This window comes from Tenrec ecaudatus, chromosome 1 (genome assembly GCF_050624435.1).
Source record: "Tenrec ecaudatus isolate mTenEca1 chromosome 1, mTenEca1.hap1, whole genome shotgun sequence".
Classification (NCBI taxonomy): Eukaryota; Metazoa; Chordata; class Mammalia; order Afrosoricida; family Tenrecidae; genus Tenrec; species Tenrec ecaudatus.
In genome coordinates, this window is record NC_134530.1 from 107,569,666 (window position 1) to 107,596,521 (window position 26,856).

Here is a 26,856-nt window from a genome sequence, read left to right on the forward strand (position 1 = left end):
TAAAATTTTAATTACTAAGACTTGTTTTTGAGAGCTGTTTAATTTTCAAGGAAAGGAAAATAGTTTCTTTCCTAAATTTCAAGTGAAGGAAAATCTTTTCCAAAGTCTTTTACCAGATTTTCCCTTTTGTGGAAGCTTTCTTGCCATTTGAGAATTTTCCTTTTAAAACACAATCTATTTGAAATGATATAGCCTCTGTCTTAGCTATCCAGCACTATAATAACAGATCTAGCACAACTTGAGGACTTTCATAAAGAGACATTAATTTTTCTAGTTTATGTGGCTTGAAGTTGAGATCAGGGTGCCAGCTTCAGGGGCAGGCTTTCTCTCTGCTTAGCTTCTGCTTGTAGACAGTCTTCACGTGGCTTGGCATCAATTGCTCCCTGGGTCTAGGAGGTTGGAAGCTCAGAGATCTCGGGTCCAAAGGGAGCATTCCCCCCCACAGCTCTTCTTGTGGTAGTAGCAAGTCCTTCCTTCTCCGCTCACTTCTGTCTCTTTTTATTTATAATTCAGTTCATAAGACCGTCATACACATTTGTGAAAGTTGACTTCAGGACGTTCCAGATGGGCAGTATAACCATAGTGAGAATATAAATCACTGTGCCCGATGACCCTGCGCCACAAATGAGGAGTCAGTGGTCTGCCTTACGTTCCCGTATTAGATATGGAAAGCAGCACGAAGGCCTGGTGTGAATCAAGCTCTCTCCTAGGTTAACTGTGTTCTAAAGTGTGGGTCAGCGGGGCTGAGCTATGATTCTCAGTGGTCTGGCAGGCATGGAATGACACACTTTGGCAGTTGTGCTACGATCCCCTTTGATATGATCTGATGTGATCATCCAATCAATTGTAAGGGCATTAGAGTCGGACACAACATGCTTACTTGTGTCATGGCCCTGATCTGATGTAAGGAGTTTAATTGCTGTGTGGCTAGTGTTACCTTTTTCTTCCAAGACGTAAAAGGAAAGAGATACAACAGAGATGGGCAGTACCCGCCCCCCGCCGTGGGTTTGAACCACCAACCACAGTGCCACTAAGGAGATAATAAACACTAATTTGCAAGGAGCAGGGGGGTTTTGAGATGGAGGGTATTAAATGCATCTTTTGGACCCAGGGTCTCTGCATTAAGAACCTCCTAGACCCAGGGGAAGACTGATTGATACTAAGACACACAGAAAAATCTCCAAGAGATACAGCCCTCAGACGTATAAAGGAATCAAGGACCTTCCCCAGAGCCAACACAAGAAGAAAACATGTCCATATATGCCTTCAGTTCGGTTTTCTAGCCTCCCAGCTGTGTGAGAATAAATTTCTATTTGTTAAAGCCATTCCCTTGGGGCACTTCTGTTATAGCAACACTAGAATCCTACGGTAGACTAAACTTCAAACTTTTGCTTTGTTTAAATTTTGTCTAATTTACTGAATTTAGTCTTGGTACATTTTAAATGAGATCAAATCTTAATCTATTAATGGAGTAGAACAATAACATACAGACTGTTTTTGATGAAAACTTTTTAATGTTTTACTGACCTTCTTCCATAAATGGGATTTCTGCTCTATGTGTTAATGAAATTTACACTCTGGGATTCTCTTTAATTTTATTTTACATAGTTTTGATTTAGAACACAATCAGATTTCGATTATCCAAATAAAGTGTTCATGCTCATGCATATTTTCTGTTTCAATAAATCTTTCTATGTACTGCTTATTCTGATCAATCTTTGCCTAATTTATTATTTTTTCAAACTTTCTTCTCTTTATTGTCTTCTAATGAAGATTCTGCTTTCTTCATCTAAACCTATTTCCAAAACCTATGTGCCAAAACTTGGCAAAGGGGATGTAAAAGATAAGTTTGAAGCCATGCAAAGAGCCAGGGAAGAAAGAAATCAAAGGCGATCTCGAGACGAAAAGCAAAGAAGAAAAGAACAATATGTTAGAGAGAAAGAATGGAGCCGGAGAAAGCAGGAGGTTCTTTTCTCTTTTTCTTCTGCAAGTGCTCATTCTCTTAGTTCTAATTTCGCTTACTCTGCATATTAACCACATCTAATTAACCACTATTAAGTAGAATTCAAGTGTTTTTCTGTGCTTACATTATAACTTAAATTCAAACTCTACATATGCTGTACTTTGTCTAATATTGGAAATGTGTTCACATTGATTTAACCATTTAGATGAAAGAAATGCTTGCTTCTGATGATGAGGAAGAGCTATCTTCTAAGATAGAAAAGGCATATGTCCCAAAGCTAACAGGTAAGGATTTTGAAGGGTAAATCATAAACAAAAGTGAAAGAAGGAAATAGCAAAATATCAATTTTTCCTATGTTTTCAGGAACGGTTAAAGGTAAATTTGCTGAAATGGAGAAACAAAGACAAGAGGAGCAGAGAAAGAGAACAGAGGAGGAGCGAAGACGTAGAATTGAGCAGGATATGTTGGAAAAGAGGAAAATACAGCGCGAATTAGCAAAAAAGGCTGAAAAGGTACATACTAAATATATATGTGTGTATTTTTAATTTAGCCCACTAATTGAGCAAAGTAAAACTAATTGATATGTTGACTAATTCAAATATTGTAATAAAGCATAAGCTTATTTAATAGTAATTAACCTGAAAACCGGAGCCCTGGTGGCATGCGTTATGCATTGGGCTGCTGACTGCAGGATTAGTGGTTCCAGCCCACCAGCCGCTCCGCAGGAGAATGATCGGGGTCTCTCCTGCTGTAAAGAGCTAACAGCCTCAGAACCCCGGGCAGTGCCACCGTGTCCTAGCTGGTCGCTGTAAGCTGGCATCAACTCAATGGCAGTGAGAAAAAAGAAAGCCTAAAAACAAAGTCTAAAGTACAAATATTAATGATAAAATTACTATTTTAATACTGAATATTGACATGCTTTTTTGTTACTCACCAGCCTATCCACAGGCACCTAAAAATGTTAGTCTTTTAATAACGGTCACTAAATGCGTGCTGATTATGACACACTAAAGCATAATTAAGGCATCTTCCAACATAATAATTTCATCATATTTCTACTCAGTGAGGCTATTATTAACTAGCTGGTTAACCTTTGTAGAATTGGTGGTGGTAGGAGGAATTTGTGACAGCTTTCATTCATGTAGTTATTACTGATTTACAAATCTAGAGTATAATTAAGAAACAAGGAACGTATTGATACTGTTTATATATATCCTCTTAACAAATGTTTCAATTTCATGCATTTTAGCTCAGAGCAGGGGAGCTAAGAGGCTAAGTATTTTTAAAATACTTAAGGCTCCGATCTAACACGGTGAAAAAATACTTCAACAGGATGAATGATTATAATAATGTACAAACTTTCATTACTAGTAGTCATAATTCTATTTTATGAGATGAACAGATCAGGTCAAAGAAGTTTCTTTATTGATATTTTCTCAAATAATTTACTGATGTTAAATTATCTGTAGAGATGGAGTGGAAAAGATGATCTGTTGTTTATGTATTGCAGCCTGGTCTACATTGTATCATCAGTGAATTTAGCTTAACGAGAAAATGATGGCATTTATTTCCCCATGTTGGAAATAAGGTTCTATGACATAGCAAATGCTACGCACTTAGAATCGTGCCTGCATAAAGTCCCTGAGTTATTAATACTTCATGTTTGAGCTAAACATTTCATAAGGGTCAAGCCATGTCAGTCTCTCCTCCTTTTCTCAACGATGCTTGAACATATGCTGTAGCACGGTCCTCTTGAAGACCTTTTTGCAATTAAGAGATTGTGCTTGTTTTTTTGCCTCCTTTTTAATGACATAAGTATATTTGCTGCGCTTCCTTTAGTGTGCATTACATGTCTACCAAGTGACAACAAAATGAAAAGACAGGCCATACTTGCATGAAAAAAAATTTATGTGCCGACTTTGCAAATAACCATTGCATAGTGCTAACGGATGACATGCCAGATAACCTGGAGGAAAGAACAGAACCTTTCTGTAGTTTATTACGTCATACCGTTTATTACGTCATACCGTTTATTACGTCATACTGTTTATTACGTCATACCGTTTATTACGTCATACCTGCTTATCTGAAGAACGGAGACGCCGGCACCACCAGTTATCAAAGGCTTATTTCACAACGAACATTTACAAAGGAATAATTATAAATAGGCTTGTGTTTGGCAGTTAATAGTGAGTGTGTACTTGGGTTTAGCCTACTTTCCAATTAAATGTGATATTATTTAGCTATTGAATTGTATGATATATAGGTTACGTCCCAATAAAACTGTTTAAAAACGAAAACCAAAAGAAAAAAAGATTTCAAAAATATGAGAATGGTACTCAGAGAGGGAAAATGGGCTATTTTACATATTTTCTTTCCAATATGCTCTTTTAAAATGTTTCTCTGTACATGAACAGGTTACTTCTGGCATGTTGTTAAATTCTACCATTAAACTGGGACTAAACCAGTCCAAATAAATAGTAAAGTATGTAGGTAGAGAAAAAAATAATTTCATCTCACAAATATAGAAAGTCTAATTTAAAGCTTAATTAAGCTTATTTTCCATGTTATTCAAGTTTCCCCTTGAACAACATGGGAAATATGGACAATGACCCTCATGTAGTTGAAAATGCACGTATAATTTTTACTTCCAAATTACTTTACTAATAGCTTACTATTGACTGGAAGCCTTAGCAATTACATAAAACAATCGATTGATATATATATGTTGATTATACTACATCCACATAAAAGCTGCTTTTTTCAGTAGGAGATTTAATAGGTACTTTGCCCAAAAGTCCAAGGTTTGTGGGCTTGCTAGCATAACTTCAGACCTCTTCCTCTTTTACAAACCCTTCTAGTGAATTAACTTATCTCAAAACTGTGAGCAACTTCGTCTGCAGGCTTTAATTTATGGTGCATATCTAGCAGTTCAACTTTTTTGTTAATGCCATGGCATTTCTCTACGTTAGGGAGCACTTCTAGTTTCACCGGTGGCACTTTGTCTTGTGCTATTCAAGGTTTACATATCATTAAACTCGATGAAAAATATGTGAGAATCCTGAAAGATCATATTTTCTGTGGCTATACAATTTATTAGAGAGATGAATTGCTTCCAGGGAGATAATGAGGGTAACAAACATATGAAAAACTAACAAACAAACAACCACATATAAAGTGGAAACACATGGTCAAATATGTGTTGTTTGAGGGTCAACTGTAATATAATTTAGTGTATCTCAGAGTATAGAGTAAAAATGTAGCCTAGGTCATCAAGTCTTGGAGAGACTCCCAAGACAAGGACCAGCTCTGAGATGAGAAGATCTGATCCTTTAACATGGGTTTGTTCGTGGGCTTGTAAACTGGCTCTCTCAAGCCATATGGCCATGGCTCTTTTGGTACATACGTGTGACTCTGAACAAAATGAAAACAAGACTAACATAGTTTAATTTTATTTAAAGGATAGTTATTTTTTAAAATCTACTTATGGTTCTCAAATAACTTTTAAATTCTTATGAGGGACAGGATTGATTCTTCTGCCTCAAAAAGTTGCTGACCCCTCCCTTGGTTCGATCATCTACTGGAAATTAGAATCAAAGGCCAATCATAATATGGGGGGAGGGAAATCTTGGTTTAGTATTATTTAATTATCTTTGACGATACTCTGATGGGCAAGATTAAAGTCCATCAAATTAGAAAAGGAGATTAAATTATTGGTGGGAGAGGGAGGTGTTGAAATGAAAGAGGAAAAAGGAATTTGATTTGGGAAAGAGTGAAAGATGTTTTCTTTCTGTTTTCCACAAAGCAAAAGAAAGTGCGAGCTATCACTCTCACTGAATTTCTGAATATCTAAATTCCCTGTGAACATTTTGCTACCATTGGCCTCTCCGACCAACTAATCCTTTCCCTGATTTATTTAAATCAAAAGGAGAAAAAGGTATTCTTACATCTTTTATTGTGTTGGTTTCAATTTAGCAAAGAAAGCAAAAACATAGAAAAGACCACATACTCCCAATCCAGTTTATTTTCTTACCATAGAAGCAATAGAGACGTGGGATGCTTGTAGCAGTACAACATAAAATAAAAAAGAATTTAGCATCAAGAAATCTAGAACTTCTTTTCTGTGCACGCTCAATTTCTGCCTTCAGAGTAATTTATTTTGTAAGGAGGTCTGTATTATTTCTTCCTTGACGGAAAACATGGAAGACCCAGAGTGCAATAAAACTCCCTGATATTTCTGGGGAACAAATAACCTTTAGACTCTTTCACTGGCTTTTAAAATTATTTTAAAATAATAAGCAATATGAATTTTTATTTTATAACCTTCCCCCATTGCGTTTGTTTCTTTTCCCTATCTCTAAATGACATTGATTTAAATAATTTATTGTCTCTCATTTTCAGTTTGATAAGTGCATAGTCTGCCCCTCTGTTTAACCTAAGTGACATTTCTTATGAGCAATGGCCAAATTGACCTCTCCTGTCTTAAAAAAGGCCTTTCAATCGAAATATGAATAGAGAACAAACATTTTGACTAAAAGAATTTTTCCCCAAAACTTCTCATGTGAAAGCCTATACTTTTTCAGCCCGCTTTGTTACTATATCAGTTATATTTTTGCCATAATATTATATTGTAAAATATAATCACAGTAATTGTTTGATTACTAATGTTAGGTTTTCCTAATAATGAAGGAAATGGGCAGAGGCAGAAAATGGGGAAATATTTTGGTTGATCTCAACTGAAATGGTTAATTAGATCAATAACTGCTGCTGTAAGCGCAGTCAGAACAGAAGAATTTGGTCAATTATTTAATTTCCTGACTTACAAAGATAGCTTTAATTTTTTCTTAAAATGTTTTTTCATGAATATTGTTATTGCTATGAAGACACAAATATGAATATAAGGTTTACGCTCCACTTAGAAGGAAATACTTGGCTAATTTGGAACAACAAAAGTATTTCAAAAATTATAAATTTGAAAAGTTATTGTGCCTCAGGATGAAATAACTTTCAGTTATATGTTTAAAAGCAAAAATCCAATGTAATGTAATGATATGAAATTCTCATTCAATAGATTGAGGACATAAGCAATACGGAAACAGAATCAGCGTCAGAGGTAACAGACATTGCCTTTAATGAAACCTTCACCGAAAATCCGATTTATCTGATTCATAAATTATCTTTTAATTTAAGGAAAAAAATGAAAGGAGATGTTGCTATTTTTATTGTAAATACAGCAGTCACAACCGAAAAAGAGGCAAGAACGTTTGGCAAAGGAAGATCATACTTCATACGTAAAAACACTAACCCAAGTGTTTGTAAAGTAAAGTATGCTTTTGTTCTCCTGGTTAGAGTAGAAAGACGAGCTGCCTTAGGTTCAGGTTGACATGTCCTGGCAAAACTATATATATTACTAACAGTTGAGATTGCTGCAAACTAACATTTTAAAAACTAAAATTTCTTTTCATCACTTGTCTTCTTTCCTCGGAGCTCCTGACAATTTGTGGTTTGGTTGTCCAATACTCGTATCTGTGAACAGTATCTACTACCGTGAAAGAATGTTCATCTAGCAGAGATGTTTCAGTCATCTCCTTTTATTAACACAGACAAGTAAAAATCACTCTAACAATTTGATGGTGTGCCTAAAATTACAGCTACAGAAATCGCAAGCAGTTTTATTTTAGGGCACTTCATATTTGAAAAAAATTACAAGGCAAAAAGTGGTTTAATAGAACCAATGAAAGCACAATTTTTAAAAACAACATAAAAATTTTTAATAGAATAAGGTATCAAAAGTTTTCACCGTTAATGTAAATGCTTAATAAATCCCTCAGAAATACCATATTTGTATCTCAGTAAGAATTAATTATATTAAGTATTGAAAAACTTGCATAGGTGAGAGAATCATATAGAGAAGCTTTTGAGTTATTTAAATTGGAGCCATTCACCATCAAATTGATTTAGAATACTCTCCGGTGCACACTACCTTTGTAGGCTTGATTAGTACACTTAAGACAAAAATCAGGTAATATTGCTACAGGTTTATTATCTCAACAGTTGTATTAACACCACTTTGTAGGAAATGCATGCTTCTCCTGAAGCAACAGATTTCAGCAAGTTTACTAAAAATGTACAATTAATTTAGAAAAATATTTAATAATAACCTGAAATTTGAAATTTTTCTTAATAATTAATAGTAATATTAAATTTCCCAACCATGAGGGTAAAGTCTTATGAAAACAAAATTTTGGTTAAGAGGAAGTATACTAATTATCTCTCTTACAATCTAGGAAGGAGATGACTCACTACTCGTGACAGTGGTCCCTGTCAAATCACACAGAATAGCTGGAAAAATCAAAAAGAATTTTGAGGATCAAGAAAAAGAATGGAAAGAAGAAGGAATTACGTATGAAGAAGATAGAAGAATAAAATATGAAGAACAATGCCATTCTCTAAAGGAAGCAAAGTGTCTTTCATTGGTCATGGTAAAAAATGTGTTTGTTTTTATCATTTTATTGTGGGCTTGTACTTTTCTTAACACAATCCACAATCCATCTATTGTATCAAGCACATTTGTACATTTGTTGCCATCATCATTCTCAAAACATTTTCTTTCTACTTGAGCCCTTGGTATCAGCTCCTCATTTTTTCCCCTCTCCCATCCTGCCTCCCTCATAAACCCTTGATAATTTATTTAATTTTTTCATGTCTTACCCTGACCAATGTCTCCCTTCACTGACTTTTCTGTTGTCCCTCCCCCTGGGAGGGGGTTATATGTAGATGATTGTGGTCAGTTACCCCTTTCTTTGGTACAATTTTTTTGTTTGGTAAAATTTTTTTAAGGAACAAATCTAACCAGTTTAGTTGCGTTTCTCCCTTATGATTAACAGAATTTTTAAATAATGTTTGATTAGGATGATGAGATGGAAAGTGAGGCAAAAAGGGAATCATTCTCTCCTGGAAAATTGAAACTAACTTTTGAAGAATTGGAAAGACGGCGACAAGAAAACCAAAAGAGGCAAGCTGAAGAAGAAGCAAGGCAACGTTTAGAAGAAGAAAGGCGTACTTTTGAGGAAGCAAGGCGGCAAATGGTAAAAACATGCTTTAAATATCTTACATTAAATATTAAATATCTTACATTAAATATTATCTAAATTCATTGGGATGAATTTAAATCCATTCCTATAAATTTGAGACTTTCTATATAAATTGGGCAGATGAAGGAACTTCAAAGGGTTTGTAGAGAAATCGACTTAAAAGATAATTCCTCACAAACTTTTAAAAGTCTCTCTGTACATCGGGTAAATCTCAATTGTTTTCTAGTTTCTATTTTAAGGAGGCCTGCTGGTGTAGTGGCTACGGGTTGACTTGCTAGCCACAGGTTAGCAGTGTGGAACCACCAGCTGCACTGAGAGAGAAAGATGAGACTTTCTGCTCCCGCAGGGTAGTCGCAGTCTCGGAAAGCCAGGGGCAGTTCCACCCCGTCTACAGGGATGCTCTGAGTCAGAAGGGACCTGTGCAGTGAGAGGTACGACAGTGGTAAAAAGTGCTCCACTAACAGACTGCCTTGAGCCCACCTCCCTCTCAGAGGAGAACGGTGTCTGTGGCATTCCCCTGCCATAAAGAGCTTTTGTCTTGGAAACCCAAGAGGGAATTCTACACTGCTCTATAAGGTTTATTGAAGTCGGAATCGATGGCAGTGAGTTTGGTTGGGTTTAGTTTTGGTTTCATTTCAATCTTGGGACATTTTACCCAATTTTCACAAAACTTAATTTTATTCTTATAAATTTTATAAAAATGCAAAATGATTAGTCTTTGAACCTGTTTTCTCTTTAGCCTGCACTGTCTATAATGACATGAGGGCAGAACATTTTTAAATCTAGTAAGTGTACACTTAGCATTTCAGTTGTTTTTCAAATGCTTGAACATGTGAAACCAACAGTTTACAATGGAATATGAAGTTTAATATATAAGGTATATATATATATATATATATATCGTGTATATATAGAGTAGTGGTTAACACTATGGGTTTGGGGGCATATATAGAGTAGTAGTTAACACTGTGGATTTATGGGCCAGATTTGTAGGTTCAGATAATTCTTTTTAATTATTTATTATTTTATATCACATCAAGCAGTATTGTACAACTGCTACCACAATTAGTTTCAATACAATTTCTTCTGAAACTCCTTGATATCAATTACCCCTTATCCCCTCCCTCTCCCACTCCACCTTCCAGGGACTCATTATTTTTTCCCCCTAAAAGGTTTTGGATTTTTTCCCATATCGTTCATGATCCAATATATTTCCATTCACATACAATTCTGTTCTTGATCTCATCGAGTGGTGTTACAGTCATCAATGCTATCAGCTCCCTCTTGCCTTCCTCCCACCCACTCTTCCCATACGCCCAGGGAACCGTTGTTCCTCTTACTGTTTCTGAAGGGTTATTGATCTTGGCTTTCATGTACCTAACGATCTTAAATATACAAATGAACATACGCAATAGGCTTTGAGTCTCCACTCTGCACTCACGTTTTCAATATGATTTTTTAGAACAAATCATTCTTGAACTGAGTTAAGTTTTAAGTAGCAGTCGAAAGTTCATCTGTTTCCTTGTTGAATTTGCATATGTACATACTTATATATACATATATTTTTATATTTTCTTTCCTCTTTACTTTTTCTAACCTCCTACCCCACTATTATATTTACCCATCGTTCACCTCTCAGTAATTGCCCTCGGATACAATTCGATTGATTAACTCGACCAGAGAAGTTACACCCTCCTCACCATCAATTTTAGAACACTTATTGTTCCCCTATACCCATCATTGTTGGCTCCCCACTAACCTCCCACACCCTCCTATGGCCCCAAGGAACTGTCGGATCAGTCACTGTCTCCATATGCTTGCCTAGCTTGTATAGATAAACACCAAAAAGAATAAGCAAACATACACACACACATGCATACATAGTCACAAGACTAACAGGGATCCTGACATAGAGCCAATGAATTTCTCTCTGTTAAATAGAGAGAAGGGCATGTCAGCAGTCCAGTCCCACTTTCTCCCAGAGCTGTCTATCTTGAGTCTCACCAGCCTAACAACTCATGCATCCTTTTAGTGTTCAGCATTCGTGTCCAACAGGTGAGCATCCTAAACATCCCCATTGCTGTTCCTGCAGTCAGGGATGGAGTGGACCAGTGCTGCGCTGTCAACCCCCCACCCTCGCTGTTATGCCTTTAGATATATAGTGTGTGTGGAGATATATAGTGTGTGTGGGGATATATAGTGTGTGTGGCTTTGCTTCCATCATCAGTATTTTGCACTTCCTTCTTGATTTGCCCCCGTGTGGGTGTCAGACCAGCTGCTTTCCCCGAGCTGTATGTGCAGGGCTGTCCTCTGCAGTACTGTCATATAGAGAGAGGGCGACACATCTCGAGGTGAGGCTGGCCCTGCAGTCATCTCTAGGAACGAGGTGCTCCTAGCAGGAACAACACCCTCATGGATTGGCACTGGAATGAGGTCTACTTTTGCTCTCCCTTTCCTGTTTAGATCTACGGTTCAGATATACTGTTTAGATCCCCACCACCCCAATTGCCATTGATTTTCTTCCCCTACCTTAAAGGCATATGTGGAGGTGGGATGGGGATGCCTTTCAGCACAGGTACTGTCTGCATCTGTTTTGATGACATATGAGTTTGGTCTGGCTCATGCCAAAATATCTCATCCTCAGCCCGGGAATTGTGTGTTTTGTGCCTTTTCCCTGTGCTTGTTCTGCTGTTTGAACTTACCTCAGTTGACTCATGTTGTATTTCACCTTTTATGCTTGACTTCACTCAGCATTATATCCTCCAAGTCTTTTCACAAAATGAGGTGTTTCATAGTTTTATCACTGTTTATTAGGCATGCGTAGTATTCCATTGTGTGTATATACCAGAGGTTTTTTTAATCCATTCCTCTATTGATGGAAATTTAGGCTGTTTTCAATTCTTTGCAGCTGTAAATCGTGCAATGACAAACATCAAAGAGCAGTTGTCTCGTTGTGATCTGTTTCTTAATTCTTCTGGGTATATGCCCAGTAGTGAAATTGCCGGGTTGTATGGTAGCTCGAGTTCCTTGTTTTAGATATCACCAAATCACTTTCCACAATGGCTGTATGTATCAATGTGACCACCAGCAGTTAATGAGTGTTCCTATATCACCACACCCCTTCCAAGATTTGTTACTTTCTGGGTTTTTTTTGCATTGGACTATCTTTGTGGGTGTTAGGTGGTATCTAATAGTTGTTTTGATTTTCATTTCCTGGATGGTTAATAATCTGGAATATCTTATCTCTATTGGCCTTTCGAGTTTCTTCCTTTGTGAATCTTCTGTTCAAGTCTTTTTGTCCACCTTCTCAATGTACTATTTGTTTTTTCTTGTTGTAAACTTGCAGGCTTCTGTAGATTTTAGTAATAAGCCCTTTGTCTGACATGTCATTACTAAATATCCTTTCCCAGACTGTGGATTCTCTTAATACTCTCTTGGTGAAATCTTTTGATGTATACAAGTGTTTTATCTTTAGTTGGTTCCATTATTTTATCTTCCTCTGCGTGTGTCCTTCCTTATCTCTTATGTCTGATAGTTCCTGTATTCCCTGCCCTACGGTTCTTAGCTTTGTCCCAATTTTTTCTCCTTTAAAAAAAATATTTTATTGGGAGCTCTTACATATATCATAACATTCCATCAATCACATAAAACAGTATTGTACAATTATTACGATAGTCGGTTTCAAAACATTTTCTTTTTTTATATAGATGGCATATAATATTTTAAAAATACCATTAAACAATATATTATTTAAGTTTAAGTATAATATGAGGGGATTTTTTAAAGTGTAGAAAAATGAATTAAAATATAATGGCATCTTCCCACTTTCCCCCACTTAAAAAAATCATTTTATTAGGGACTCATACACTACCCATCACAATCCATACATACATCAATTGTGTAAAGCACATTTGTACATTCGTTGTCCTCATCATTCTCAAAACTTTCGCTCTCCACCCAAGCCCCTGGAATCAGGGCCTCATTTTCCCCTCCCCCCTCCTTCATGAACCCCTGATAATTTATAAATTATTATTTTGCCATATCTGGCTCTGTCCCACGTCTCCCTTCCCCCACTTTTCTGTTGTATGTCCCCCAGGGAGGAGGTCAAATGCAGGTCCTTGAAATACGTTTCCCCTGTCCTAATTTTTTCATTAATGATCCTGATAATTTGGGGTTTTACCTCAAGGTCTGTGATCCACCTTGAGTTTGTTCTTGTGTATGGAGTAAGGGTCTTGTTTCATTCTTCTGCAGACTGATAATTAGTTTACAGCACCATTTGTAGAAAAGGGCATCAGCTTCCTGTTTGATACTTTTGGGGTCTTTGTCAAAGGTCATTCATCTGTATGCTGCTGTTTTAATTTCTGGGCTTTCTGTTCTTATCTATTGGTCTGAGTATTATTATACCAGTACCATGCTGTTTTGACAACTGTGGCTGTATAAGTTTGAAGTCAGGTAGTGCAAGTCAATCCAATTTATTCTTCTTCTTGAGTTCCTTGCCAATTCTGGGCTTCTTCCCTTTCCATATGAAGGTGGTAATCAGTTTTTGCATTTCTTTGAAAAATGATGCTGGATTTGTATCAGGATTGCATTGAACTTATATAGTGCCTTAAACAGGATTGACATCTTTACAATATTGAACCTTCTGATCCACGAGCATGGGATATTCTTCCATTTGTGAAGGTCCCTTTTGGTTTCTTATAATAATGTTCTATAGTTTTCCTCATACAGATAGTTCTTTTGGTAAGTATATCTCTAGATACTTCAGTTTATGCTTGGCAATTGTGGAGGGTGTTACCTTCTTGATCTCTTTTTCTGTAATCCTCCAATTGACTTAACAATCCAATTGACTTCTGCTTGTTGATCTTATATCCTGCCACTCTACCATGTTTCTCTATCATTTCCAGCAATACTATTGTGGAATCTTTGCGGTTCTCTCTATATAAAATCAAGTCATCTGCAAATAACAATAAATTTACTTCTTTCCCCAGATACATACCTTTGATATCCTTCCGTTGCCTTATATTATTAGCTAGGACCTCCAGGATGATGTTGAATAGAAGTGGGGACAAGGGGCATCCTTGTTGGGTCCGCTTTTTAGTGGGAATGTTTTAATCTTTTCTCCTTTAACACTGGCTATTGATTTTTCATATATAGCTTTTATTATATTGAGGCAATTTCCTTCTAATCCTATCTTCTTGAGTGTCTTTATAAGGAATGGAGTTGAATATTGTCAAATGCTTTTCTGTGTCTATTGATATTATCATGTGATTCCTGTCCTTTTTTTCTTTTTAATTTGCTGGATAATACTGATGACTTTTTGGATATTGAACCATCCCTGCATCCCTGGTACGAATCCCACTTGGTCATTATGATTAATTTTTTGACACATTTTTATATTCTATTGACCAAGACTTTGTTAAGGATTTTTGCATTTATGTTCATTATAGATATCAGCCTGTAGTTCTCTATTCTTGTGGGATCCTTGCCCAGCTTTGGTATCAGTGTTATACTAGTTTCACAGAATGTGTTTTGGAGTTTACCATCTTTGTCTGTGTAGGATTGCTATCAGCTCTTCCCTGAATGCTTGGTAGCATTCTCCTGTGAAGTCATCTGGGCCTGTTTTTTTTTTTTCAGTTCGTAGTTCCCTGATAACCTTATCAATTTCTTCTTTTGCTATCGGTCTGTTCAAGTTTTTGATGTTCAAATGAGGTAATTTGGGAACAGTTTGTTTTTCCATGTATTTGTTCATGTCCTCCATGTTGTTAGATTGGTTCAGATAATTCTTGGACTGCTTATTAATTGAACAAGTTATTTGGCTCAGTTTTAATTTCATCTTTAAGACAGTGAAACTAATAGTACCTACTTCTTGGGTGTTATAAAGATTAAAAGTTAATACCCACAAAGCACTTAAAATGGTGTCTGGCATCTACTAACTGCTTTAATGATGTTATCATTAGATTTATCATTATGATGTTATGATGTTATCATTAGATTTGTTGATACAAAACAAAATCAGAAATTAAAAAAAATACTGGTTTAAAATCTCATTTAAATGACTTTAAAATTGAAAACCTATAACTTTAAAAGAATTTTAAAAATCATTTTATTGGGGGGCTCATACAACTCATCACAATCCATACATAAATCAATTGTATAAAGCACATTTGTACACGTGTTACCCTAATCATTCTCAAAAAATTTGCTCTCCACGTAAGCCCCTGGATTAGCGCATTTCCCCCTCCCTCTGCGCTCCCCCTCCCTAATAAACCCTTGATAATTTATAAATTATTTTATCATATCTTACACCATGCGATGTCTCCGTCACCCACTTTTCTGTTGTCCATTCCCCAGGGAGGAACTCCTATGTAGGTCCATATAATCGGTTCCCCTTCGCTACCCCACCCTCCCTCCACCCTCCAGGTATCGCCACTCTCACCATTGGTCCTGAAAGGATCATCCACCCTGGATTCCCTGTTTCAGCTCCTATCTGTACCAGTGTACATGCTCTGGTCTAGCCAGACTTGTAAGGTCGAGGTGGGATCAGGATAGTGTGTGTGGGGGGGGGGGGGCGGTGGGGGTGGAGGAAGCATTTAGGAACTACAGGAAAGTTGTATGATTCATCATTGCTACACTGCACCCTGACTGCTTCCCCTCGGCCCTTCCTTAAGGGGATGTCCAGTTGCCTACAGATGGACTTTGGGTCTTCACTATGATCTACCCTTCATTCACAATATGATTTTTTTGTTCTTTGTTGCTTGATACCTCATCCCTTCCATACCTCGTGATCACACAGGCTGGTGTGCTTTTTCCATGTGGCCTTTGTTGCTTCTCAGCTAGATGGCCACTTGTTTACCTTTAAGCCTTTAAGACCCCAAATGCTGTATCTTTTGATAGCTGGGCACCATCAGTTTTCTTCACATTTGATTATGCATCCATTTTGTCTTCAGTGATCATGTGGGGAAGCTTAGCATCATGAAATTCCAGTTTAATAGAACAAAGCATTCTTGCATTGAGGGAGTACTTGAGTGGTGGCCCAGGGTCCATCTGCTACTTTAATACTAAACTTATAAATATATGCACATAAATCTATTTCCCCATCCTCATATATAAATATATTTACATATGGACATGCCTTTATTTAGACCTCTATAAATGCCCTTTGCCTCCTAGCTGTTTCCCTATTAAGTCAGAACTTTCTTGATCAGCTTGGATTACTGATGCTCTATTTTGTAATCTAGGTGGTGAATATACATATATCCCCAACATATTATTTATATTCATATATGTTTGTATGTGAACCATTTCAAAATAAAAAGGGAACACCACAAAAAAAGTAATTACAAAATTCATTTAAGAGTTCCCTTAACTCTTAGAATAAAAAAAGTTTTATGTTTAAATTGAGGTTCACAAATGCTTACCAAGAGTGTCTTTGGTAATAAAATAAAGCCCTCACTCTGTAATTTTCATAGAATTTTTACACTATGTATTGTGGTTCTTTCTTTTTTTAAAAAAATAAATCATTTTATTGGAAGTTCTTACAGGTCTTATAACAATCCATACATCAATTTTATCAAGCACATTTGTATATGTTGCCATCATCATTTTCAAAACATTTTCTGTCTATTTGAGCTAGGAATTATGGTGCTTTTTCATACATTAATCGCATAAAAGATTATATGAAATACCTTCATATAAAATTAACATCTTAAATAAAATTGTAATTTAATATTAAATTAACCAAATGCTATTTCTAATCAATTTCATTATATTGAACCACAGGTAAAATAGCAAATTATAAAAAAATTAAAAGTTTGGGCAATAGAATTCTTAGAACCTCAGTATTCCAAGCTGATCAAGAAAGTTTAGACTTTTATAAGTTATAGGTATTCAGTTTTAAAATTATTTTCATGAGATTTTTAACAAGTGTTCTAAAAATTCTATCTCCCCAAATTTAATTTATAAACTTTACCAAATCACAATACAAAATTAACAAAGAAATTAAATTACTTATTGCAGTAGGCAAATTTATATTGTGAATCAGTGAAAGTTTACAGAACATTATAGGTAAACATTAAACAATTCATAAACATTCTGACTCAATTCATCCACTGCAATCACCTCAATGTACCATTACATATCCTATTTCCTCCCTGTATTCAAGTGTCCATTCCTCCTTGTTTCTTAATCCTCTGAACATTGCTCTTGGGTAAATGCTGCCCATTATCCCACCCTTTAAAAATTTTTTTGTACTTGTCACTGAAGACTTAGAGTCCATTTCAGTTTTATATTTCCTCCTCTACATAGCCTGTTTCAAGAAATGAAAACAATATCCTGTTAAACCCTCCATATATGTGACTCTTTTTCTCCTCCAACTCCATCTTTTCTCCCTCTCTCATCAATAACCTATCTCTCTCTCAACTCCCTGTTCCCACCACCATCTCTGGCCTTCTCCTTTTTCATTTAATGCTGCCCTTTTGATTTTAAATGGTTGCTTTTCTAACGTGGTAGTTAGTTGGGTTTCAGACCTAAGGGTAAGGCCTATGGTCTTGGGAGATAAGGGGGGTAGTGTCCCAATTTTGACCAGTAAGCTTGGTTTCTTTTATGATGTTAAGTTCTGTTCCTCATTTTTCTCCCATTCCATCCAGGAACTTTTAATGTGATCCTTTTCAGAGCAGTTGGTAGTAGTAGCTGGGCACCATCTAGTTCTTCTGGTCTCAGTGCTTTGCAGGACTGAGGTTATGTAGTCCCTTGGACTTGTTTCCATGTGTCTTTTAATTCTGTCCTCTGCCAGGGAGAGACCACTAGTTGCACCTAGATGGCTGCTTTTAAGACTTCAGTTGCTTTTTACCCAATTAGGATGTAGGACATTATCTTTACAAACTATGTTAGTATTCCACTAAGACAATACTTTTTGTTTGTTTTAACTTTTTAATATTCCATCTTACTTATTTAAAATTTTTGGCTTGCTTGAGAATTTTTATTTAATACAAATAAATCTTTATTTGGAATTTCTTCAAGTTTGAATACTTTATCATGTAATTACTGCCACCAAGTTGATTCCAACTCAGAACAAGCCTATAGAACTTAGTGGAATCAACTGTCATCAAGCTGGTTCCAATTCATAACCCTAAGGCTGTAAATCCTTACAGAAACAGACTGTCTCATCTTTCTCTGAAGGAGTAGCTGGTGGGTTAGCATCACTCACCTCCTGTTAGCAGCCCATGCTAACCCACTGTGCCACTGGAGCACCTTACTTTATCATATAAGACCATAAAAAGATTTTAGTCAGTCATAGTAAGTACATAAAACTTCATCTGTATGAGGTAGTTAATTCTGTGCCTTTGTCATAATTCATTCCTTGCTTTGACGATTCCCACTTCTTAGTAATTAATAGTTTCTTTGTTTAGGTAAGTGAAGAGGAGGAAGGCCAAGACACAGAGAAGTGTTTTAAAGAGTACCGCCCTGGTAAACTCAAACTCAGTTTTGAAGAAATAGAAAGGCAGAGGAGAGAAGATGAAAAAAGGAAAGCAGAAGAAGAAGCCAGAAGAAGAATCGAGGAAGAAAAAAAGGCATTTGCTGAAGCAAGGAGGAGCATGGTAAAACAAAATCCAATTGAATATTCCATTAGGATTCAGCTTTTTAGAGTATTAATAATTTTCATTAGACTTTGAAGAACACCCTGTTAACTCAGGAATTTTACCAAAAGTAGGAGTAGCAAATAGGTTTTAAATTCTGCTATGACACAATGATATATCATTGTGTTTGCTTCATTGTAATGATGAGAAAGTTTTTATTAAGCTGCCATCCCTGACATAGAGGATGGAATAAAAGAGTAAGTTGCTATTTCTCAACATATTCTCCATCTTGGTCTATACACTTTTGAAAGTGGTGTTTCAATCTCTCTAATCCTCCCTCGAAGAATTCTGTGCTCTTCTATTTGCAACCCATCAAAACAACAGTTTGGGCATCCTTTAGGGATTCAAATTGTGTTACTTTTTAGTGTTTTTTGAGTTTGGGGAATAAAAAGATGGGGCAAGATCAGGGATGTAGGGTGCAGAGGGTGAGGTTTCCCACTGAAGTTCTCACAGGACAATTCTTGTGACCCTCTTAATGAGCAGTTGCACTGTCGTGATGAAAAAAATTCCTTGGTGCAGCTTTTTTCGCATCGGTGTGGTTTTCAATTTTCTTATAACTTATTCATAATAAGCCTCCATGATTATCCTGGCATGTTCAAGAAATCAAGATTACCCTTTGGGGTCCCTCAAACAACCACCATAATCTCTGTACCTTGAATTTAACTGGTTCAGATCTTCTCAGCAGTTACTGTTTTGAATAGACTTTTTTTGAAGGCCCCTAATAAGACTAAGACAAGTGAATTACTGAGAAAACTTGTCTTCAGCCATCCACTGATTATAGAAATATGTTTAAACATGTTTCTTTAGAATGAAGCTGTGCATAAATGAATTAGAACTGCTGTAGCAATAATCTTTGACTTACAATTATAGACCTATCTGGAGGATGTTAAAAAATAACTTCACCATTTTTGGTTTTTAATAAAGCTTTCTATAATTTTATAGCAAAATTTTGTGACATATCCTAGTAACACAAAATAGAACTCCCATAGTTTCCAAGGCTGTAATCATTAAGGAAGCCAGTGGCCATATTTTTTTCTCAAAGACTTGCTGGTGGATTAAAAATGTTTAGGAGCTGAACATTTAACCATTGTGCCACCAGTTTTTCATAGAGCACATTAAAAAAATTAAAGCAATCTGTGACTTGTAAAACCATTCAACTGTAAGAGCCCCTAATAAAATGATTTTTAAAAAAGAACTGAAAAAATAAAACCCTAAAACATTCAAACATTATTTCTGCATAAAGTCTATCAAATAAATAATTATCCTTCACTTCTCTCATTCCCCTCTGCCTATTTCAACCACAGGGGCACAATTTAGGCCAGAAGCTTGTTATATGATATGCTTTTAGGGATGAAAAAAAATAGAGTCAGGTCATTGCTTTCATTTTAAAACATATTCCAACTCAACAACTTAAAAACTAATTTTTTATTTGCAATTAGGAATTGTATATATGCACATGACAATATAATAATAAAACCACCATTTGAGAGCTTACCAAAGTGTCCATTACTCTTCTAAATGTTTCCAACTTTATAAAGAAGTTCAGATTTAAGAAAGGTGAGTGTGTTAGTCTGGGTTGACTAGAGAAACAAATCCAGAGACACTCATATGTGTATATGAAAGAGATTTTTATCAGAGTAATTTTATTTTAAGAAACCACCCCAGCCCAGAATAAGTCCATAAATTCAATATTGACCCATATGTTTAATACCAGTCTGCAAATTCCTCTTCAGACTCACATAACACATACAATGACGCAGAATGCAGGAAGATCACAGGCTAATGAGTGGAAAGTCACTAGCTAGTGACTAGTGAGTGGAAAGGCTAGTGAGTGGAAAGTCTTGTGGATCCAGTGGTGGTGGAAGCATCTCAGTGCTGGTGTGGGTCTTCACATAGTTCCTCTAGCTCCATGTGGGTTGTCAACAGGAATGTCTTGCAGGGAGACAAGGAGAGAGGGAGAGGGAGGGAGGAGGGAGGGAGGGGACAGAGAGAGAGAGAGAGACATACTATCTGGCCTCCAGTGAGCTATTTTACTTCCATGGTGCCTCCAAATGAGGTCATTAGCTGTGACCTGTGATTGACAGGCTAGACTCTACCCCTAACGTTGTTGACAGATTATATAACTGCCCCAGTGAGATAAATGGTCTAAAGCCACAGCTAGATGACAGAGCCAGACAGTTTTAATGAAATTACAAAAAGACAGTCTAAGTCATCTTATATAAATATTAGAAAAATTTTTGAAGTTTTGAATCTCAGCTTCACTGCTAACTATTTATATTGACTTTGGACAAGTTACTCTTCAGTGCCAAAATTTCCTCTTCTTGGAGAGGAGCCTTGGTGGTGTAATGCATTACAGCATGGGCTGCTGACTGCACAGTCAACAGTTTGAACTCACCATCCATTCTGTGCGAGAAAGATAAGGCCTTTTGCTCCCATAAACATTTATAGCCTTGGAAACTAAAGGGGGCAGTTCTACTCCTACAGGATGACTATGAGTCAGGATTGACTCAGTGAATTTGGTTTAACAGTGCTCAGAGTTGTATCTGTTCCAAAGTAAAGTCTCTATAAGTATGAATTACTATTATTTCTTTAAAATTAGTCTGATCACAAATATATCAGTCCAGTAAAATAATAGCTTTAGGAATTATTTTTGCCTGATTATGAAGGAATCTTGATTTATCACCTAACTCATTCAGATAAACTAGGATTTAACTGAAATGCTCTATTTTGATTATCAATGTGGATATATTTTAATGTATTAAAATTTGTTAGAAATAATAGAAATTTTGAATGTTTAATTCAAATTACTTATAGCATTAATAAAATCAAAGTATGCTTTGTATTCAGTGGAGTGGAGAATAAACAGATGGTCACATTTCCTCTGTAAACAATAACGAATAGTCTGTTATATATTTTCTGATAATTCTTCCTCTATTGTTTTATATTTTTGAAAATTTTGATCTCTTGATTTCTACTTCATAAAGAAACATGTGTACTACAAATAATTCTATTTTCCACCAGAAATATTTCCTATTAGCCCCTATAATTCAGTTAAAAGTGGTAAATAATTACTTTACCTAGGTAATAGATGATGACTCCCCAGAGATGTATAAAACAATCTCTCAAGAATCTCTTACACCTGGAAAACTGGAAATTAATTTTGAAGAATTACTAAAGCAAAAAATGGAAGAAGAAAGACGACGAACAGAGGAGGAACGAAAACATAAGCTAGAAATGGAGAAACAAGAATTTGAACAACTGAGACAAGAAATGGGCGAGGTAAGATTTTTAGGAAACATTAATTTATATTCTACAAGTATTTATCGAACTAATTAGTTTTAATATGTTACCTACAATAACCGTGTATTATTTTCTTTGAAACAAATGGAATTAAACTGATAACTTTAATAAAAATAAATCTCCAGGAATACCATGCCTACTAATAGGACCGTCAGTTAGGTAAATGTGAATAATTTTTACAAAATTATTCTAAGGTAAAACTTTGATAAAGTTGACTTAATCGTAGTATTTTTTTTTTAGTTTTAAAATTAAGTAAATATACAGGGCCAACTTAATAGAAATATTTCTTCTTCCTTCTTCAGTATACAACTTTCACATGTTATGAGGCAATTGAAAATACCATGGGCTTGGGTCAGGCACACCTTAGTCCTCAAACCTCTTGCTTTTCAAAATACAAAAGAGGTGTTGTGCATTATGTTTCATTTGTTTTTCATCCTACCCTTTTAAATTTTATATTCAGTTCTTTTACTTTACCATTTCTTCCATTTGTTTTAGCTACTCCATTCAAAAGCAAGTTTCAGAGCCTTTTCTGTCATACACTGTGATCTTTCTTTTTTTCCAAACCAATGCCCTTACATTATTCATTGTTAAACGCTAGATGCAGAAGCATAATAACCATGGTAGAAAACAGATATTTGCCAATGTAAGTTCAATTGATCAGATGGTGGCAAAATTTTAAATTCAACATGACAGATCGCTAGTGGGCCAGGGCAAATGGAGCTGTGTGTGCTATCACTGGGGCGGGGGTGGGGGTGGGGATGGGCGCCTCTCCTTACAGACTCAACTTGGTTCTCCTCCAATGTCTTCTCTTTGAGTTGTACCTGATTTTATTGCCAGTTTTCATTCTAATTCATACAAGAATGGGCAGATTCTCCTTTTTTTCTTAGCTAGGAATCTCTTGATCCTGAAAGTCTTAGACAACATTGTGAAGATGGAAAACCACTACACTCAAGATGGAAAAATGGAGAGCTCTTCTCTTTTTAATGACATTTTACTTTCCCATATATTATCTTCAGTCATTAATGTTCTATTTACCTAATCTGTTCCTTGAAATGGTTTCTAAATTCAAGTGTAATTTACTGAAGGCCCTATTTTGGTTCTCATGAAATATACAAAAACCTAGAGTTAGAAAGTTGAGAGTAAAATATGTTGAGCAAATTTCAAGCAGAAATAGTTGTATTTCATGTCTTGACATACATATTGAAGGATTCTCTGAGCAAAAATAATTAGTGATGCAGGAAGCATCAAAAGGAGACAGGAAGAATGCAAAGAATCCCTGTTCCAAACAAGTGAATCTACCAAAAACCATTCGAAAGTTTCCAGCTAAATCAATGGTCCGTGATGCACTGAAGGCATTAGTAAAAAACAAGGCTCCAGGAATTAATGTAAAGAATATTAATTGAAATGTTTTAATAAAACGATGCAGTGCTAGAAGCACTCACTTGTCTATATAAAAAAATTTAGAAAACAGCTACTTGGTTTGAAAACCAAAAAGGAAGACCACACTCAGCATATTTTTAACTGAAATAATTCACGAAAAAATTAAAGACTCGAGTTGCAATACTGAAAGATACTATGGGCAAAATACTAAATGATACAAAAAACATCAAAAGAAGCTGTAATGAATACAGAATCATTGTAACAAAAAAACTAGTCGACAGTCTACCATTTCAGGTAGGTAGCATATGAGTAAGAATCAATGGTACTGAAGGAAGAAGTTCAAGTTGCAGTGAAAGCATTAGATCAAAACAAACACCAGCAATTGAATATTAATTGCATATCAATTGATATTGTTTCAATTGAGGAAATTTTGAAGACAGCTACTTGGCCAACTGATTAGAAGAGATACATATTTGTACCTATTCCAAAGAAAGGTGACCCAACAGATTGTTCAAATTATAGAACAATGTCATTGATATCACAAGTAAAGTTTGCTGCATATAATCAACCCAACGATAATTGCATTTGTACCTGACAAGGAGCTGTCAGAAGTTCAGATCAGATTCAGAAGAAGACTTGGAAAAAGGGATATCACTGCTGAGGTTGGGTAGGTCTTAGCTGAAAGCAGAGAATACCAGAAAGATGTTTACTTGTTTTATTGAATATGCCAAGGCATTTGACTGTGTGGATCATAACTATGGATGGCATTGAGAAGATGGGAATTCCAGAACACATTACTGTGGTCATGCAGAACTTGCAACATAGATCCAGAGGCAGTTGTGCAAATTGAACAAAGGAATATGTTTAAATCAGGAAAGATGTGTGACAAGGTTATATCTACTCATCATGTTAGTTCAATATGTTTGCTGAGCAGATAATCAGAGAAGCTGGCTTATATGAAGAATAATTCAGCATTGGAATCAAGGAGGGCTTATTAACAACCTGCAATGTGCAGATGACACAACCTTGCTTGCTGAAAGGAATGATTTGAGGTACTTGCTGATGAAGAACAAGGATTGCAGCCTTGCAATATAAATTACAATTCAATGTCAAGACTAAAATCCTCACAAGTGGGTCAATAGATAACATCATGAAAAATGGAGAAAAGCTTGAAATTGTTAAGGATTTTGTCTTGCTTGGATCCATAATCAATGCTCACAGAAGCAGCAGTCAAGAAGTTAAAGGACGTATTATATTGGGCAAATCTGCTGCACAAAACCTCTTTAAAGTACTAAAACACCAACATGTCACTTTGAGGAACTAAGATATACTTTACCCAAACTAGGGTATTTTCAATCACTTTATATATACACGTAAGCTGGACAATAAAGTAAGGGAGACCAGCAGCCAGTTGATGCATTTGAATTATGGTGTTGGCAAAGAATACTGAACTGCAGAGGAGCAAACGTCTCTTGAAGGACGGACAACCAGAATACTCTAGAAGTGATGGCGAGATTTTTTTTTTAAAAACATTTTATTAGGGGCTCATACAACTCTTATCACAATCCATAAATATACATCAATTGTATAAAGCACATCTGTACATTTTTTGCCCTAATCACTCTCAAAGCATTTGCTTTCCACTTAAGCCCTCTGCATCAGGTCCTCTTTTTTTCCCCTCCCTCCCCGCTCCCCCCTCCCTCATGAGCCCTTGATAATCCACACATTGTTATTTTGCCATATCTTGCCCTATCCGGAGTCTCCCTTCCCCCCTTCTCTGCCGTCCGTCTCCCAGGGGGAGGTCACATGTGGATCCTTGTAATCAGTTCCCCCTTTCCAACCCACTCACCCTCCACTCTCCCAGCTTCGCCCCTCACACCCCTGGTCCTGAAGGTATCGTCCACCCTGGATTCCCTGTGCCTCCAGCTCCCATATGCACCAGTGTACAACCTCTGCCCTATCAAGTCCTGCAAGGTAGAATTCGGATCATGGTAGTTGGGTGGGGAGGAAGCATCCAGGATCTAGGGGAAAGCTGTGTTCTTCATCGGTACTACATCGCACCCTGACTGACCCATCTCCTCTCCTAAACCCCTCTATGAGGGGATCTCCAGTAGTCAACACTTGGGTCTAGAGTCTCCACTCTGCACTTCCCCCTTCATTTACTATGGTATACACACACACACACACACACACACACACATATATATATATTCTTTTTTTTTTTTTTTTTTTGCATGATGCCTTATACCTGGTCCCTTTGGCACCTCGTGATCACACCGGCTGGTGTGCTTCTTCCATGTGGGCGATGGCGAGATTTAATCTTGTGTAGTTTGGGCATGATATCAGGAGAGACCAGCCCCTGGAAAGGGACATCATGCTTGGTAAAGTAGAAATTCATCAAAAAAGAAGATCTGCCAGATGGATTAATACAATGGCTGCAAACAGTAGGCTCAAACATAAGAATTGTGAGAATGGTACAGGGCCAGGTAGTGTTTTGCTCTGTTCTACACAGGATCACTATGAGTGAGAATCTACTTGATGTCACCTAAAAACAACAAACTACCAAAAAAAACCCCAAAAACCCCAAAAACAAAGACAGAATGAATTTGGACACCTCGTTATATTTGGAAATATGAAGCAAACCATGACCAGTGGGTTAAGCTAAGGCAAATGATACATAGAATCAGAGCCAGGACTAGAACTAATATCTGAGTCTTAGTACAGTCTTTCAATTACATGAGAATTTCTTGGCTTCTCCAAACAAAGATCCCACAATTTTTAGTAAAAGGTAATCTTGCCATGCATGTTTTAGTGCTAGCAGATTATTATGGAAAGTTTAATAAGAATTTGATTCCATGCCTTAATGTAATAGTATTTTAAATGAGATATTATATAAGCACTTAAATTTGTAGCATGAATTATAAAACAAAAAAACCTTACATTGTGATTTGGGTGAAAGCTTAGAGAGAAAATTTGCTTTCCATTTAACAATTGATGCACGTTGTGTTGTGACATGGATGGCAATCACCACAATGTAACAACACTCTACCCCTTCATTTCCCATTTCCATCTACCCTTCTTTCTTAACATTTCATCTTCTGAGCTTTATTCTTTAATGTTTGATTATCCTAAGGAGTGCTTCCCTACCTGGTTTATTGCTCAACGTATAGGCCTACCTATTGTTTGGTTGAATCACCCAGGTGAGTTAAATTTCAGACTTGAAGTGACTAAGGGCCATTTTCTAAAAAAAAAAAAAAAAAAAAAATCACTTTTATTGGGGGCTCTTACAATTCTATTCCATACAGCAATTGCATCAAGCATATTTGTGCATATGTTGTCATTTCCAAAACATTTTTCTACTTGAATCCTTGGCATAAGCTCCTTTTTCCCCCTCTCATGAATCCTCGATCAATTATATATTATTTCACATCTTACTGTTCATTGTCTTCCTTTACCCACATGATTCATCCTGTTTGGGTAGTAG

General features: G+C 36.3%; 1 protein-coding gene across 5 annotated transcripts in view; it reads left to right on the forward strand.

Moving 5' to 3' along the window:
• NEXN (nexilin F-actin binding protein) overlaps positions 1-26,856 on the forward strand; it is a 72,463-nt gene that overhangs the window by 38,555 nt on the left and 7,052 nt on the right. For 2 of the 5 annotated variants that reach the window (XM_075557497.1, XM_075557502.1), the window contains 7 exons: positions 2,169-2,247; positions 2,327-2,475; positions 7,035-7,076; positions 8,251-8,445; positions 8,875-9,051; positions 18,465-18,653; positions 21,774-21,971. In XM_075557497.1, coding sequence (XP_075413612.1) covers positions 2,169-2,247; positions 2,327-2,475; positions 7,035-7,076; positions 8,251-8,445; positions 8,875-9,051; positions 18,465-18,653; positions 21,774-21,971 — 1,029 coding nt within the window. The remainder of the gene's footprint in view (positions 1-2,168; positions 2,248-2,326; positions 2,476-7,034; positions 7,077-8,250; positions 8,446-8,874; positions 9,052-18,464; positions 18,654-21,773; positions 21,972-26,856) is intronic. The other 3 variants (XM_075557530.1, XM_075557510.1, XM_075557521.1) reach the window with 3 other exon arrangements.